This window comes from Lissotriton vulgaris, unplaced genomic scaffold (genome assembly GCF_964263255.1).
Source record: "Lissotriton vulgaris unplaced genomic scaffold, aLisVul1.2 SCAFFOLD_884, whole genome shotgun sequence".
In the NCBI taxonomy this organism is placed as follows: Eukaryota; Metazoa; Chordata; class Amphibia; order Caudata; family Salamandridae; genus Lissotriton; species Lissotriton vulgaris.
Window position 1 is genome coordinate 475,115 of NW_028247829.1, and position 17,358 is coordinate 492,472.

The window sequence follows — 17,358 nt, forward strand, 5'->3', positions numbered from 1 at the left end:
CCCAGCCACTGCTCGGTCTCCAAATCTTTGCACTCTCTCCATTGGCTCCCCGTAAACCAGAGGATCAAATTCAAGGTCCTTTGCCTTGCGTTTAAAATCCTCAAGGGTACGTCTCCCCAAATTCTGGAGAATCTGCTGATACCGTATGTACCCCCGCGAACCCTTAGATCTCTGGGTCAGAATCTGGCAGTGGTTCCGCGCTTCAGGCTGAGTAGAGCTGGTGGCCGCTCTTTTCGAGTGCTAGCGGCAAATTGGTGGAATTCTCTTCCTTCTCCTATCCGGGCTATTGATGACCTTCTTCAGTTTAGACGTGCCATCAAGACCATTTTATTTGTTTAGCTCCCTTGCTGTGTCCTGTGGTTTTTCTGATTTTATATCGGTGTTGTGTTGTGTTTACCTTGTCATAGCGCCAGGACGCCCCTTCGCTGGGGCAGCTGTGCGCGGTATAAGTAAAAATAACATAACATAACTTCTAAAAAAAAGTGGCTTCTAAACACACAGTGGAAAAACGTAAAAAGATATGTTATTACATTGTGAGTTCAGGCACACTAAACTTCACCTTTCCATCTTAAGCCTTTGGGAAGATAGGCTGTAAAAGATATTACACCGTCTTCCCATTCTATCCTATGGGAAAGCTGGCCTTTCAACAGTGAAAAACGAAATTGAGATTATTTCACTGTCAGGACCTGGTACACACCTTAGTACATGTCCTACTTTTCACATGCACTGCACCCTGCCCAGGGGCTACCCTGGACCTACCTTAGGGGTGTCTGATGTGCATAGAAAAGGAACGGTACGGTCTGGCAAGTGGGTGCACTTGTCAGAACAACAGGGCAGTTTAACAAACTACGCGCAGGCACTGCAATGGCAGGCCTTAGATCCCCTTTTAGGGCTACTTGTGTGGGTGGCACAATTAGTGCTGCAGGCCCACTAGTAGCATTTGCATTAAAAGCCCTGGCACACGTAGTGCACTTTACTAGGGACTTTACTAGTAAGGCAAACATACCAATCATGCACAACCAATTATCATTACACTTTATACAGGGAGCACTTGCACTTTGACACTGTTTAGCAGTGGCAAAGTGTCCTAAGCATCTAAGTTGGCAACACCATGTCAGGAAAAAGGTCTAGGGGAAAAGCAAAAAGTTTAGGGAACTTTAGCCAAAAAGGGCCAAGCCCTACAGTCGGGTACAGTCAGATTTTGCCATAAGTAACTGTCCCACTCTGGCATCTTCTCCTCCTTCTGATTTGAACCTCCCTCTCAGTTGTCCATAACAAAGGCCTATTCACTGGCTAGCAAAAGGGTTCTGAAACAACACAGCATCTGCAGTGGGAAGAAAACCTAACTTTCAATACAACATGAAAAGAGATGTGCAGTCAAACATCACGTGACATATCTACTGTTAGAATTGGGGGTCTCTAGTTGGCAGAGGTAAGTACCTTTGACCAAATAGGGACCTTTACTTCTAGTCAGGGTAAAGGGATACACACTGTAGATAACCCCTGCTCACCCCCTTTGGTAGCTTGGCACAAGCAGACAGGCTTATCCCCAAGGCAATGTGTAAAGTAGTTGCACCAACACGCACAATAACTCAGTGATGCACCACAAATTGACACCACACAGGTAGTTATATAAAAAAAAATATATCTTTATCTAGTTTAGGCAAAGTGAAAATGTAAGGCCAACATACACCGTAAGCTCTTGCGATATATCAACAGGGAAAAAAAAGAGGTTCTCTAGTAGCCAAACAAAAACGATGTCTGGTAGGGTCTCTTTAGCTTGATGATTCACTTGTCCCTTTCAAAAATAACGCATCCCAGCAAAAGGGGAGAGGGAGCTTCAGCTCCAAAGCATAAGCCGGCCTCTGGGTCCCCCCAGCGCAGCGAATAAGAGATGCTGCATAATTCCGGTCCAATCAGCCAAGGTTCGCGGGCTGCTTTTTCTAATTAACCCCCTCTTTGGAGTCGGCCCACAACAACGCGCTTGGACACACACCTCCACTCGTTTTGGTCCCAGCGCGGGGCCCGTTACCTCGTGACACAGCTGATGGCACTCTTGATTCAGCCTGGATCCCGGGCGGCGCGGTCTCACTCCGGGAGAGAGCGCCCCCGGCTTCCGTTGCAGAGCGGCGTCCTCCGGCTGTCCTCGGCGATGGAAGTTAAAGCGCTGCCCAATCCGTGGGTGGCTCACTAGACGAGCCCCTCCTGACGCAGCAGCTCTTCCGGCAACCGGCCAATCCCAGCGGGGCTCACTGAACGAGACGCGGCAGCTCTTCCGGGATTAGGCCAATCTCAGCGCGGCTCACTGGACGAGCCTCTCCTGACGCGGCAGCTCTTTCCTGGGGACCAGCCAATCAGCGCGGCTCCACGGGACAAGCCTACAACAGCGGCCCAATCACAGCGCGGCCCCTTCGGTTTTTCGTCCGCGGCCCCAGGCTGAAGACGGCGAGGTTCTCTGGCGATTTTAGGCCCCGGGCAGCGGCGGTGATATGCAGCACGGGCTAATTTAGCGCGCAGGTCGCTGACAGACCGCCCACGATGCCACAAGATCTTTTAGGGTGATTATTCACGGGGGGAGGCCTAACGATCCCCCGGCCACCAGCAATTATGTGCCGATGAGCTCACCGATCCTTCTCCACGGCAGGCAGTTGTGGTAAAGCACAAAGGGTGATCACCAAAGGACGTTTTCCACAGTGTCTTGGGTCTTTTTGGAAGCTTTTGTAACCCTGTGTTTCCAGGCACAGGAGGCCAGCTCTTCTCAGGCCCTTGGAAACTTTAAACAGACACAGCACACAGAAAAGTCTGGGTTGCAAGCAGGTAGGGGCACAGCACACAGCAAAGTCTCCTTCTTCTCTCCTTCAGTTGAAGCAGCAAAACAGGTCAGCCCCAGAGCACACAGCAAGGGCAGTCTTCCTCAGTTTCTCCAGCTGTTCTTCTTCCGGCAGAGGTTCCTCTTGATTATAGAAGTCTGATTTTCTGTTGTCAGGGGTCCTATACTTATACCCCTAAAAGTCTTTGTTCTCTTTGTGCAAGTGGGCCCTGAGCCCGGTCTGAACCAGTTCTGGGTGTTAATTGAGCACTTTGTTTTTCTGGCTTCGCCTTTCCTTTCAGGGTGAGGGGCAGGGTCATCAGCCGCCCAGCAGGAGGTGGAGCCAGCATTGTGGTAGGCAGGCACAGCCCTATTCAGTCCCAGGTGCTATTCTCTCCCACCACTCTAGTGGAAAATGCAGTCATTTAGCCTAGGGCTGACCCAGCCAGCCTCCTGGGGGGCTCCCCAGCCCCTGTCATCCTCAAACCAGACAGTCAATCCACAAGCAGGCGAAGGCACACAGAAAGGTTAGACAAGAGAACAGATACTTTCTAAAAGTGCTGTTCTCAAACACAGGATTTAAAAACAACCTTTCCTAAAAGATGTGCTATTAAATTCTGAGTTCAGGGATACCAGACTCTTATGTCCTATCTTGTTCCTATGGGAAGATGTGCTGGTAGCCATTGGAGCCAGCATCCCCCATGTTAGCCTATGGAGCAAGATAGCCTTGCAGCAGTGACAAAACAAAATGGCTGTCATTCACTACCAGAGCATGTCACCTGCACTTGTTCATGCTCTACCTTTCACATACACTGCACCCTGCCCAAGGGGGTACCCTGGGGCTTCCATAGGGGGGACCAATGTGCACGGAAAGGGAAGGGTTAGGCCCGGTCAGTGGGGACACTGACCAGGAGGACAATGCAGTTCACAGACTGCTCACAGGCACTGCGGTGGCAGGCCTGAGACACTATTTTAGGGCTACTCAAGTGGGTGGCACAATCAGTGCTGCAGGCCCACTAGTAGCATTTGTCATCACCAGCCCTGGCACACCTGGTGCACTTTACTAGGAACTTCTTTGTAATACAAATATGCCAATCATAATAGCAATTTCCATAGGGAGCACTTACACTCTGGCACTGATCAGCAGTGGCAGAGTGTCCAAAGCATCTAAACCAGCAAAAACGAAATTCAGCACAGCATCAAAAATACAGGAGGTAGAGGCAAAAAGATAGGGAGAAACCACGCCAAGGATGCCAGGTCTAACGACTACAAAATTAGTGTATTGGAAGACAGACTCGTAGTTTGAACAGCTAACCAGCTATTTGAACATATCACATTTTGAAATGATTGACATTTTATTTACAATTGCTAGTATCGCCACCACAGAATGAAGGTGATAGATGTTACGAACCCCTTGGCACAACTTAATTTAAGCAACATGTCAAGTTCAATATGGCTAGTTCTTAATTTTGCCCACTTGGGCTAAATGTATAAGTATTAAGTGTATGCGAACACTCACAGGCGGCATAATGTCAGCGCAACTAGTTAATAACAGGCTGGTATCTATGGCAATACCCGAGTGGAGTAAGCACGCACCAGGTTAACATTATAATCTGTGGCATGTTACGGTGCCAATAAAGTTTTCGGATAAGGTAAAAAACGCAAATACTAGCCGTATTGAACTTGACATGTTGCTTAAATTAAGTTGTGCCAAGGGGTTCGTAACATTTATCACCTTCATTCTGTGGTGGCGATACTAGCAATTGTAAATAAAATCTCAATCATCTAAAAATGTGATATGTTCCAGTAGCTGGTTAGCCGTTCAAACTACGAGTCTGTCTTCCAATACACTCATTTTGTAGTTATGTCACGTGATGTTTGTAATGTGCACAGCGTTTAAAAATGTCCACTTTAGATACGTAAAACTTCGGTGAACAAGCCTGCTGGTCTGGCGAAACGCGTCCGAAGAGCTGACTTAATAAATGATTTTGGCCAGCACAAGGTGTCGTAAACTCGTGTTGCTTTTGCTGCGTCAGAGAGCTGAAATTTTGAGGACCTGACTATGGAGGTCTTTTGCGAAGACGACACACCTGCTGTTTTGGCAGGTGGCGGCACATACCGGAGTAAGGAGGCTTGATATAGATTATATATATATATATATATATATATATATATATATATATCATTTATTTTTAAATTGAAAAAACATTAAATAATTTTGAAATAAAGTATTATATATATATAATACTTTATTTCAAAATTATTTAATAATATGCTATTTTTAAATTGAAAAAACATTAAATAATTTTTAAATAAAGTATTATATATATATATAATACTTTATTTCAAAATTATTTAATGTTTTTTCAATTTAAAAATAAATTACTTTATTAAAAATAATTACATACATTTTATACATATACTTAAGTAACATTTAACACATAATATAACAGTTTTACTTTAGCTAGGTTTGATTAAAAAAATCTACTTTAACTTACTCTACTGAAATGTAATTTAAAATTTAATTTTTTTAAAAACATTTGAAAATATTTAACATACAAAATATTAATAATTGTTTTTAAACTTTAATACACTTTTATTAATGTTACTATGCTGTGACATAGTGAGATCGCAGGCCTGATTGCTGAGGTTTCTACCAAATGTGTGAAAAATTAAATAAGATACAAAAAAATCACTACTTCTTGTAAGTTACGAGTTGTTTGATGTTTTTTATTGACTCCACCCCCAATTTCACACAATTATACATTTTTGAGTAACTTTACGCTCGTAAATGGTGACTAGACGAAAGGAGTATGGTTACTCAAGTGTAAGCATAACTTTACACATGTAGATTTACTCATGTCTAAATTTACCTTAGTGAATAGGTCCAATTTTGTACTAAAGGGCATGTGTGGTGTAGAGGTCAACATGTTTCTTGCCTATGGTAGCCCCTAACGGGTTTCGTAGCAATTCATCAGGACTGATAGTTTCAGAGAGAGTATCTAAACTTTTCACACTACCGCAATGCTGGTTCTAAAAGTGAGAGGATACAATAGTTACCAGCTTTGCAAATAAATACCAGGTCCAATTCACCTAGCACTCTGTGACCTCATATGTTGCAGGTCTGTGATGAAGGGAGCTTTAAAACTGTGTGCTTTGTTACTCACAACTAAAGGCGGTGTGGCAACTAGCCGTGCTCCTACCCCGGCTCTGCATCCTAGGCTCTGATCCACATAGCGCGAAGAACCCTTCGGATATTGCGCGCTCTATAAAACTACCTCATTCATATGTGTTTTTGGACTCAGCACAATAAGGCCCAGTTTTACACTCTCTTGCCAAGCACAGGCTTAGAGCCAACTCACCAACTAGAGACAGGAAATTTGGTGTAATCTAACCGATAAGCTAACCCCCACACTCCCCCCCCCCCCCCCATCCTCCCCCAATAATTGTATATATACATTTCTGTATATTTTCTAAAAGGGAAGGCATTGTGGTGCATTTTGTAAAATCATGTAAAATGCATAATATTTCCATTGCTTCTTCACAAAATGTTATCACAAATTATAAATCGTATGAATTCATATATTTGAATAATTGATGCACTACTAAACTATAATGAAGCAAATGTTATGTCTTGTACATGTGCAATCAGTACTAAATGTGGCACATTATATGAAAAATATGCATTCCGATGCGTGAATAAATAAAATACAATGACGGTACATAAGCAGAATAGTCAAATACCATGTTGTAATCAGTAGATCTAAAATATAAAATTGTGTTACCTATTAAGGCGGAGGCAATTGTACCTCATTCACTGAGTGACCTCATGAAAATAGCTAATTAAAAACGGTGGGCTTCCCACTCTGGATTTATAAGTAGGTCTGCATATTGTTTGTATACTTACGAAACAGAAACTATGACTTTTCCAGTAACTAAGTTGTTGGCAATCGCTGAAAAGTGCTGAATATATGCTGAAAGGCTTTTGGGAGGCTGCTTGACAATGTAATACTTTTAGCTACTGACGAGGGCTCTGTACAACCTGAAGGTCACATTGTAAAGTAAGTTAACCCCTTCGATGCTCATGACGAGCTCAGCTCGTCATGAGGCACAGTTGAGCTGTGCTGATGACGAGCTGAGCTCGTCATGAACAATGATAAATCTGAGAATCCAGCGCTGGAGAAAAATATCCCTAGCAGCCAAGGTGTTAAGTAGCATGCAGACAGGTAGCTTGACCTGGACTATGAGAGTGTTTATTATAAGTGGAGTATAAACATGTATGCTCCTATCATGAGCAGATGTAGTTAAGTGCTCAGCACTCGTCATCTGGTTCAGCCAGCATCTAGCGATCCCTCATGAGGCTGACCATCTGTGACCTCTGTAGGTAACCAGATAAGCAGGACACCACAGCTCACAAGGTTGAATTCCGGCAGATCAACTAACCCTTTAATCCTACCACAGCCAGTATATTGAATGCCATTTGAGGTATGTCATGGTGACACCTAAAAGAATTGTTACAAAGTCTTTGAAAGCAGGGACTCTTAATTTAATGATGATTTGTCAAACTCTGCAGTTGCTGACAATATACAGCCCCTCTGAAGCACACAAAGATTTTATGTGATTCTCCCCAAGAAGGTGTCAATGAATACACAATTCTGGAGTTGTTTTTCTTAAGGGATTTACACCTATAGTTGTAGATTAAATGTTTTTTCTGTTGTTGTCCGGACAATAATAAGATCGAACTAACATATTCACCATGTAGTAATCTGTCTTCTTTCCCTAAATTAGTTACCAAGCAGTAGAATATATGAGCGCAGGAGCAGACCCCACCACTGCTTGTCAGAAAGTTATTTCCAGGATCCAGAAGCATGTTCCAGAATTTTTTGGGGCAGTCATCTGTGCCAATACAACTGGGAGCTATGGTATGTTTTCAATTTACATTTAGATGCATAGTTTCCTGTACAATCAATGTCTAATATTTCATATGCACTCCAGTGGGTTTGTTATTGTTAGAGCTTTAGCAGGGTCAAAAGTCGTGTACTTACCTTGGAGAATACTTTTCTGAATCTGAGGTGCTGCGCCATCATGTTGACAGCTGTAGGGCATTCCTTTGCAGCTCTGTGATTTCTCCTGGAGTAAGGATTCAGGGTAACGCATGGTAGTGTCTCCTTGCATCTTCTAACACCACCACATGGAATTTCTCTACTCTTGCCAACTCCTTTCATGCTGGTTTGCAACATACCAAAAGGTTTACATGCAATACAGTATACTGCTTGGTTCTTTTTGAGGATGCTTATGTACTGAATGGGAATGCTGGCCTTTTTCCCCAACATGGTTGGGAAGAAGTAGTGTCTACTAGAAGAGATATCAAATAAAATTAAACTTCACCATTTAATCTAGTAACTGTTCTCAACAACGTTCTACACTTTGCTCCTTAACTCACTTACTAGGTCTAAGGAACATTTTTATCTGCAGCCTACCAACACTTTTCTGCCAGTCTTCACACATAGATTTATCTTTGAGGTACTGTAGTTTCATCTTTGATTGCCTAAACTTAAAATTTTGTTTATTTGAAAAGAAAAACTTTTTTATTGTCATGCATCTGGCTCCTCTCGACCGCCTCATATCTGGGACATGTAAGGGGATGAGTTGTGTGATCCACTAGTGGGCTGTTGAATTATAGCATGTTTGGACACGTGCATGCAGTAGATGTTTGTTTTCTGTGTGTGTAAACTGGCAACACCCATCTTGGTCATACCCAACTGCCCATACATTTTTCCTGCCCTTCCTGATACCAGAGTATCTAATAGGTGGGAGGAGGACTCAAGCCAATTCCTTTGTCCAGGGTACATTTCTCGTGCCCAGAGTTAATTTCCCCCAAACCATTTGGTGGGCTGTCTCAATTTCCTACAGAAACTGGAAGAGGTGGCAGACTGCAATAGATCAGATGATGTTATGCCTGAGCCCAATACGCAACACACCTAGGATCGGTCAGAAAAGAAAAGACTTAACCCTCAGAAACTTTGGGCATGGTAAATCATGTGCTGCAAGATTTGAGAATGGCTCTATGTTTTGAAAGTTGCAGACCTCTGATTGGTAATCGCTTCCCCCTTGGCACCAAGAAAGAGTACAATAAATGCACCCCACTACAAATACTAGATACGTTTGATGTCATTGATGATTCATAAAGGATGCCTGCTTGTCAGTGCAGGAACAGCAGACAACTCAACCAGAGGTGGAAACTCTGGGTGATAGACCTTATCCATCTAGATTGGGGATACGCCTCTAGAGTCACCTTGCTGCTTTGGTGATACAGCGAACTTATTTGCAGGCACAAGGTTCTACACTACACCTGCTAGGATAAGCCAAGATGATCCAACAGAAGACATACACAAGGTCTAACTGACTGAACAAGGATAGGCAGGAATCACAAGACCACTGTATCCTAGCTGCTCGGGAGGATTCAAGATGTAGCTAACTGTAGCATCTGGGTTGAGCTGTAACATTGCTTGTTGTCAAAGCAAAGTATATATCCTGCATCATCGTCGAAATGTAGCTTGCCTGTAGGCTTTATGTCCCTTCTCCTCAGCACTAAATGGACTACACAGCTGACTGTTTGCACCCTCCCACCCTGGGCTTAAGTTTTACTTGATGAAGTTCACCCAGATTCTCAAATGTTTTAATTATCGTTTCAGTCCTGCATAGGTGCTCTTGGTCATGTGAATGCCAACAGCAGCAGAATACCTTACCTGTAACCAGTTCATTTTGAGTTGCAAGCCCCTAAAGAAACATGCTCCTTGTGGATTCAAAAAGGGTTGATACATTACCCGGTCCTTGGATTACAGCTAACTAAGCTCAGCACTCCCCATTACTAAACCCGGGTTACTATTGACTTATCAGATCTTTAACGGGGAGCTCCATGAGGGAAAAATCCTCAGCTTTGAAGAGTTGCCCTCACACATCCATAGAGGTGTCATTCTTCATCATAGGGCTTCTTTGCTCCTCGTGGGGTTGGCGTTGCAGTCCGCCATGAGCCCCGCAAGATGCTGTTTAGCAGAGATTTTTTTTGTAAAACGCCATAGTGGTGAGTGCGGGTGTGTGGGGATAGTGCAGAGGTGGGTTGAAAATGTAGTGATCCTGGAAAGGGCCACAACAGAGTACCTTGTGGCGTAGGTCTGGGGAGAGGGAGCCAGTTATATTGGACTGTGGCTGCGATGTCAGGCAATGTCGTTCTGCCGATCTGAAGGTCTAAGACAGTCCAGGCTTCCAGCTCGGGTCCCGCGGACTCATCAACCTTCCTCTAACACCCCTTGGACACCACATGATAAGGAGTACAAGCTAGCATAAGTTTTCGGTTGCAAGCATGGGTAACTCTGACTCGGTAAAGTTCCTCCACATTCCTTGAACTCTTTACTTTCCAGCACCCCAGGTGGGCCGCTGATCTTTACAAGCACACTCCTCTGCACAGTGTGATTATGGCGTACATCAGGATGGTCCTTGTCCCAAATGATGATCACTTCCACCCATTTCCTCCGCTTCCTGCTCTGTCCTTGCATCTTGCGGACTTGCGGATATGGGGAGATCCTTTCTGTCCCTGGGATCTCGTGGACAGAAGGCCAGCAACCGGCCCTAGGAAAGTGCTTGGGGACCCGGGTCAAGACATTTGGCACTTAGCTTCAGGCCAAAAACATCCAAGCAAAATTCACCAAATGATAGTCCCCTTCCTAGAGCATAACAAGCCCAGGCCTCCACAAGTCTGCAGATAATCCAGTTGCAGTCCCTCCTGCCCCAACAGTTCCTCTTGTCGATATCCTAGCGCCGAACCAGCGTATTATGGTTTCAGTCCCCAAAGCATCTCCAACTTGCCCCGGTAGTTCTACCAACAGTGGCCCTTTGAAGATGAGATCAGTTCAAAAGGCTACCTTTGAAAAGCACGGTCCTTCTCTAAATTCTGTCCTCTCTGCCATCCTATCCCGGGAGGCTTGATCAATATTTTTAGTGCGGCCAAGACCTTGACCCTTGGAATGCATGTGCCAATTCCACTCCCCAATTATCTGTTCCAGTAAGACCCCTCAAAAGCAAAAGTCTGCCGTTTCCCTTGAGCCTCTAGTTTATGTTTCATCAGGAATGCACACATGTAGCTATCCCCCAGCACCCAGCTGTGAATTGGAGACAGGCTGACAGGCACACAGGACCACAAGCCCGGAAATGGGCACTTTCCCAAAGTGGCATTTCCACGTTGGCAATGTCAAATCCTCTCCCACCACCAGAGAGGATTTGCCATTACCAACTCATCGATATCAAACACTATACTGCCACTCTTCATCATGTAGGGAATACCGCTAGTAGCCTTTCCACATATCCCTCATGTCAATCCAATGCGAGCCCTACCATACCGAACACACCCTCTGGAGCCATTCACTAGTAGGGCATGTAGCCCAGATACCCTGCCTCTTCCCGGCACCACACCCTATCTTCGGGGAGTGCTCCTATATAGCAAAACACATGCAGAACCTTGGCAAGTAGTGGTTTTTTTTAATGCCCAACCGAGAAACGGTAATTTGCACAAACTGGCCCTGTCATACAAACCTGTGGCATGTTTGAAGAGCTATCTCTGTGGATGGCACAACCAGTGCTGCAGACCCACAGAGAAGCATTTGAGTTATATGGTCTAGGTATATGTCGTACCCTTAGACAAGGGACTTAGAGCTAACTCAAACCAGCTAATCATTGTATACACCAATCACCAGTATGTATATGAGAAGCACAACGCTTTGCAACTGAATGGCAGTCTAAAAAGTCTGAGACCAGCAAATGAAGGTGCAAACTACACTGTTTTGCTGCATTAAGGACTGCGACTCTGCTGCCCTGTTACTCTGCTGCCTACTGCCATTCTTGCTGAGAAGGAAGACTGAACCTGCTCCCTTCGTTCCAGGCGGAAGTGACTCCAAGGGTCAGCTGTCTGACCTCCTGTGAGCAACAGGGACGTAACAAGCTCCAGACACCTCCCTGCAACTGACCAGCTGACCTACTGTCCTAATGTGCAGCTGGATCTGCCTGAGCCCTGATGGAGTGAGTTCCTGACCTCTAAGAGATGACTCTCTTGGTGTGGCTTCAGTGTAGCTCTGAATCAAAGAAACTGAGAAATCCTGATGTTTTGGGCTCTTCACAAGCACCAACTGGCTTGTGACAAGATCTTGCCGCCAGCCAACATGAAGCTGCAGTGAACCCAACTCTTCGTGCCACAGTGAACACCTGTGATGCCCCGCAATGCGAGATCTGCTCTTCGCCCTACAGCATCGACAGCCTGTGGTGACCATCCGCGACGCCTGACAGGATCCTAACGCTACATAAACGACTGGCCACAACGCCCAGCCTGCTCTTTGCTCTACATTGATCATCCGCCACTCTTTCCCTGCTCCTCACAGGCCCTTTCACTGCAAACAGAACTCTTTGTACTGCTCTTTTGAAATTAACCTTTTCAGTGGGACTAACCTGTTCCCTGTATCAGGCCCGTGTTCAAGCGCAGTCGGATGGAGCTTGTGACTTTCACCTGGTCTTGCATGACCAAATAGCCGAAAGTGATGCTTTGTGCTTTTAGGCGCTTTACTCACCCTAAATCTTTAAAATTGCATATCTCCAGTTCTACTGTTTGGATTTTTTGTCGGCTTGGCGTCAAATAATTTATTTCAGTTTACTCTATTTTTTAGACTGATGTGGGATTTTGTTTTTGTTTTTATGTTTCACTTTTGTTACAGCCAAGGATTTTATATTATGCATCTTCCCTTTAGCGCTGGCGGGCAGAGAGCTACATAAACAGTGCTTGAGGGAATATAAAGCAGCCATTACTGGGGAAAAAAGACTGTACTATTCTAAGGTTACTGAAAATCCTCTAGAGAGCTTTTTAATGTTATCAACTCTTATTTCACCTCCTGTTGCTGACTCGTCTGATTTCCCTCAAGAACTTTGTGAGAGAATGGCAGATTTTTTCCGCACTAAAATCACAGATATATATATTCCACCTTGGAGGAGCACGGCCCTTTGGATTCTTGTCTCCTTCCTTAGTGAGAGGGCACAGATAGTGAAAATGAGCCAATTGTTCTTGGCTTCTAATCCTTTGAGATGTGGAGTTCCGCAGTGTTCCTCCCTAAGCCCAACACTTTTTAATATCAATGTTGCCCCACTGGCTAAGGTCGTGAGATCCTTTGGATTTGGGGTGTTGTCTTATGCTGACGACACACAAATGATGGTATCCATTATCAACAGCATTAGGGAATCTGCAGCAAACTTCAAAAACTGCATGCAAGCAGTCTCAACCTGGATGGTTGAAAACTATTTTAAATTGAATCGGGAAAAGACCGAGGTCATGATTTTTGGCAACCAACACAACATCTAGTCAAATGACTGGTGGCCTGATACTTTGGGCAGCTGCCCATCACCTGTATCCCATGGGAAAAATCTGGGGGTTATAGTGGACACATCCTTGTCCCTGAACCTACAGTTTAGTAGAACAGTGTCCACCTGTTTTGGGATAAGCAGGCTTCTTAGAAGAATCTCCCAGTTTCTCTCTTTTGCATCACGAAAGCAGACAGTGATTGCCTTGATAATGTCCAGACTTGAATATTGTAATGACCTCTATCTGGCCATTATCAAGGGTTTTGTGCGACGGCGACAGTTAGTTCAGAATGCTGCAGTAAGGCTAGTGATGGATTTGTCGAAGTCCTCTCAGTCTCGGCTTCCCTCATCTCGTTGCACTGGCTACCTCTGGATCGAAGAATTATTTTCAAGACTCTATGCCTGACTCCTAATGCCTACTACGGCCTAGGCCCCGATGCCATTAAAGCGATGTTCCAGCTCTATGGCCCGACTAAGCAGCTTAGGTCTGCCAGCAAGAATCTGCTAGTAGTTCCCAGGTATAAAAAGGTTAGATGGGGAGGCAGGGCCTTTTTCAGTCCCGCTGCTAGGTTGTGGAACTCTCTCCCTGAGGGTTTATCTGATCTTGTGTCACACTCTCTTTTTTGCAAGGCCTTGAAAACCTGACTTTTTGCTCAGACTTCAGAATGAGCATTTTATTTGGTTGCACATCAGTCCTCTGTAGCCCTTGGGCTAAGTTAGCGCTTTATACATTTTATATTCATTCATTCAGTCTCATTTTGGCTCCCATAACTACGGTGTTTTTACTATTATGCATTTTTCAGTTTTTTCTCATACCTGTATTTTCTACCCATCACTATTTCTTGCCATTTCACTTATGCTATTTATTGTTTCTCTTATTATAAAATGTGTTGATGCTCGTTTGCTTCTTATAGTACTGCCATTATATTTTCTGATAATCCTGCTTTAACTTAATCCATGATAGTGTGTTTTTACCGCATTGATATTTACATATGACAGTACTGTTAACATGTATCTTTCCTGATTTTCACGTTTTTCGTTTTTCTTTCTCTTTGGTTGTCAGGGGGTATCTTTGCTCCTTTTCTTGATCTACTTTTACTATGCAATTTTGCTCTTGTGTACTACTGGTTGAATGTGCATTTCTCTTCATTTTCTTTCCTGTGAGGTCTCATTTTTGGTGTGTCCGCACCAATTATCTTCTGTGGCGTGCAGTCCCTCTAGATCACTCTCTTCTTTGTGTGTTCTCTTTGGAGATCTCCCTCACTTTATGGATGGGTGCAGGCCACCCGTTGCGCGTTTTCTGATTGGGTGTCAGTCACCTGTTGCTTGCTTTCTTTTTGAGTGTCAGCCACCCGTTGCTTGTTTTCTTGGTTCGGTGTCAGTCACCCGTTGTTTGCTTTCTGTTTGGGTGTCAGCCCCCCGTTGCTTACTTATGATTGCTCTCTGTTTGGATGCCAGTAACCCTGTGCTTACTTTCTGGTTGGGTGTATGCCACACTTTGCTTGCTTTTTGGTTGAGTGTATTCTCATCCTGGTTGGGTGTAAGTCACCTCTTACTTGTTTTCTGTTTGGGTTCTAGCCTCCCGTTGCTTACTTTTGATTGGTTGCAAGTCTTTGACCTTTCTTCTTCCTTTTGCTGTGTTCCTTGGTTTTCAATGTCTTTGCCATTCTGGCCAACTGGTGTGGTTGTGGTGGTAATTTGGAGCACTCTGTCTTTGTTTTCATGGTATACTTCTCACTTATTTATGTATGTCACTTTCTCCTTTTGTTTTTTTTTGGCAGTTTCCTTCCTTTTGAAATTTCTTGTTTAATCTTTGCACTGCAAAGAAAGTAGATGTGTGTCTTATCTTTTATTGTTTTCCTTTTCCTCCTTTCATTTTGTTGCATTTTTATGCATAGTTGCAATTTAAGTGCCTTGTGTAGTTCACAAAATGCTTTTGCATTTTTGCATTTGCGATATCTTATGCGAGTTTCTTTTTTGGTAACTGTAATTTTCTGCTTATATTCTAGTATTTTGTGTTTCTTATGTAATGCAGTTTTATACTTTTATTTTGTTACATTTTCTCTTGCAAGTTTCTTTTGTATCATTGTGATATTTCTTCTTAAATTTGCTATATTTCTGTGCATTTTATAAAGGGGGAAGGTGTGTTATATATAAGGTTTTATATTATGCAACTTCCCTGTTTCTCAACTTCTGCTGCTCAGCCAGTGTGAATGTGTTAGGCAGAATGTTGGTGTGGATGTGATGTCATTGGAATGTGTGGATTGTTGTGAGGTAGAGTGTCAGTTGGATCCTGGGCTGAGCAGCAGAGAGGCTGCTCCTGGTGGAGCCTTATTTACATCTTTACTTACATCTTTACTGGAAATCCTACTTGACATCTAAGAACAATAAACATATTCATCTTTAACCTAACCACATCTACTGGATCTCCTTACTACGATACAACAACTTTATTTCTGTTTGAATTGCTGTATAAATTCTTGACACATCGCTTGTAAGTTAAGCCTGATTGCTGTTGTACCAAACTACAAGAGGGTTAAACACTGGTTAATTTAGTCACTTTTGTGGTTCAGCTTGACAAGAATTGTGGGTGTTGCCTGAGTGGGTATACCACCCACCTCAAACAAAAGCCCAGTTACTTAAACATATCAACCTTGGAGTGCTGGAGTTATTGGTAGGTAACTATTTTTTTTTCGCTTCATCCAATAATCTTCCCTTTCCAGGCTAATTTTCCAAAAGGACCAATTACATGTTCCTGCAAATCATGTACAGTGACAACCTATCTTGCTCACTCTCAGTTCTTTTTACCGGGATCTGGGATGTTACAGTGCAATCTAGCAATAAATGAGTTGAGTTTTCACTTCTTCCTTGTTGGACGTTGCCCTCTCCGCAGGGTCATCCCCAAAAGTATTTGCCTTTACCCTCCTGTTTTTTGAGCCCAGTTTAGTTGGTCTTTAGGGCTGCACAATTTACCACTGCTAGCCGGTGCTTAAGTGCTTGTGCTCTCTCCTTAAACATAGTAAAACTGGGGAGGATCTTCGTGCGCAACCAAGATAGCCTCCCGAGACCCTCGTAACCTCCCGAATATATTTATCCTGTTTGCTGGCGACATCCTTGTGCAGATGAACTACGGGTGAAGTGAAAGCTGAAAATTGTATCCCGATCGCACCCTGGAGATCGGAGTTGTGGTGCGGGAAAGTTTGCGGCCTTTGTCTCTCGCATGCCCGGCGCTTGGGTTGGCGTGGTGCCCGGGGTGTAATTAAACAACATCGGCCTAAGATCGCGGAGGCGGCCGGTCCAACTTCACTTTCACTTTCGTTTTTGGCACTTGGTTCGAATCCCGGACCGGGGGACACCTCATTGAAGCGAAGCTAGTACCCCTGTTGGTGCTTGAGCGTACTGAACAACACACGAGGTGTCGGACTTTGACCTAGAGTGTGAGCCGTCTTTTTTGGTTAATTCCCTTGCTTTGCCCGAGAGGCATTTTGTACTTTCGCTTTCTGGACTCTGAGTGGATAAGTCACATTGGTCGACTTCCCTGGCAGTTAGGTCTTGTCTACGTCTTGCTGGACTGGACACTTGTCCCCCCCGTCCCCCCTCCCCCGCTCTTGATTTGGAAAGCAACTGGGGATTTTCTTGAAATGGCGAGCAAACCGGAGGGGGACAAGCAGAAGTCGAAAACCACCAGACGGGGTGGTTATACTTAAACCAATGTCATGGACCGTTATGCCCAGGTTAAGGGGTCGCCCAGTGGACCGGGTAGGTCACTGGAGGAGGCGAGGGACTCATCGGCTCCGGTTACTGAACCAACTTTACAGGATGTGATGGCCGCCATTGATGGTATCAGGTCTTCCCTCGGGAAGCAAATGGAGACCCTTGCCCATAAACTGGATACAGTGGCGATCGATGTGAATTTGATTTGCACAGACCTTACAAAGACTAATGAAAAGGTCAAATCGTTGGATGTAAAGACATCGAGTTTATCGGATGACGTCGTTGACCTGCAGACCGAGGTCCGTAACCTGAAGGCCTCGAATGACATTGTTGTCCGTCGCCTGGAGGATTCTGAAGGGGGGCCCGGCGGAATAATGTCCGTATCATTGGAGTTCCGAAAAAGGCAGAAGATCAAGCGGCTGACCTCTTTGTTGAGGACC

General features: G+C 44.4%; 1 protein-coding gene across 2 annotated transcripts in view; it reads left to right on the forward strand.

The window, feature by feature from the left end:
- The window catches only part of AGA (aspartylglucosaminidase), a 284,566-nt gene that overhangs the window by 246,033 nt on the left and 21,175 nt on the right, over positions 1–17,358 (forward strand). For both annotated transcript variants that reach the window (XM_086949806.1, XM_086949807.1), the window contains exon 8: positions 7,598–7,731. In XM_086949806.1, the coding sequence (XP_086805932.1) occupies positions 7,598–7,731 (134 nt within the window). The remainder of the gene's footprint in view (positions 1–7,597; positions 7,732–17,358) is intronic.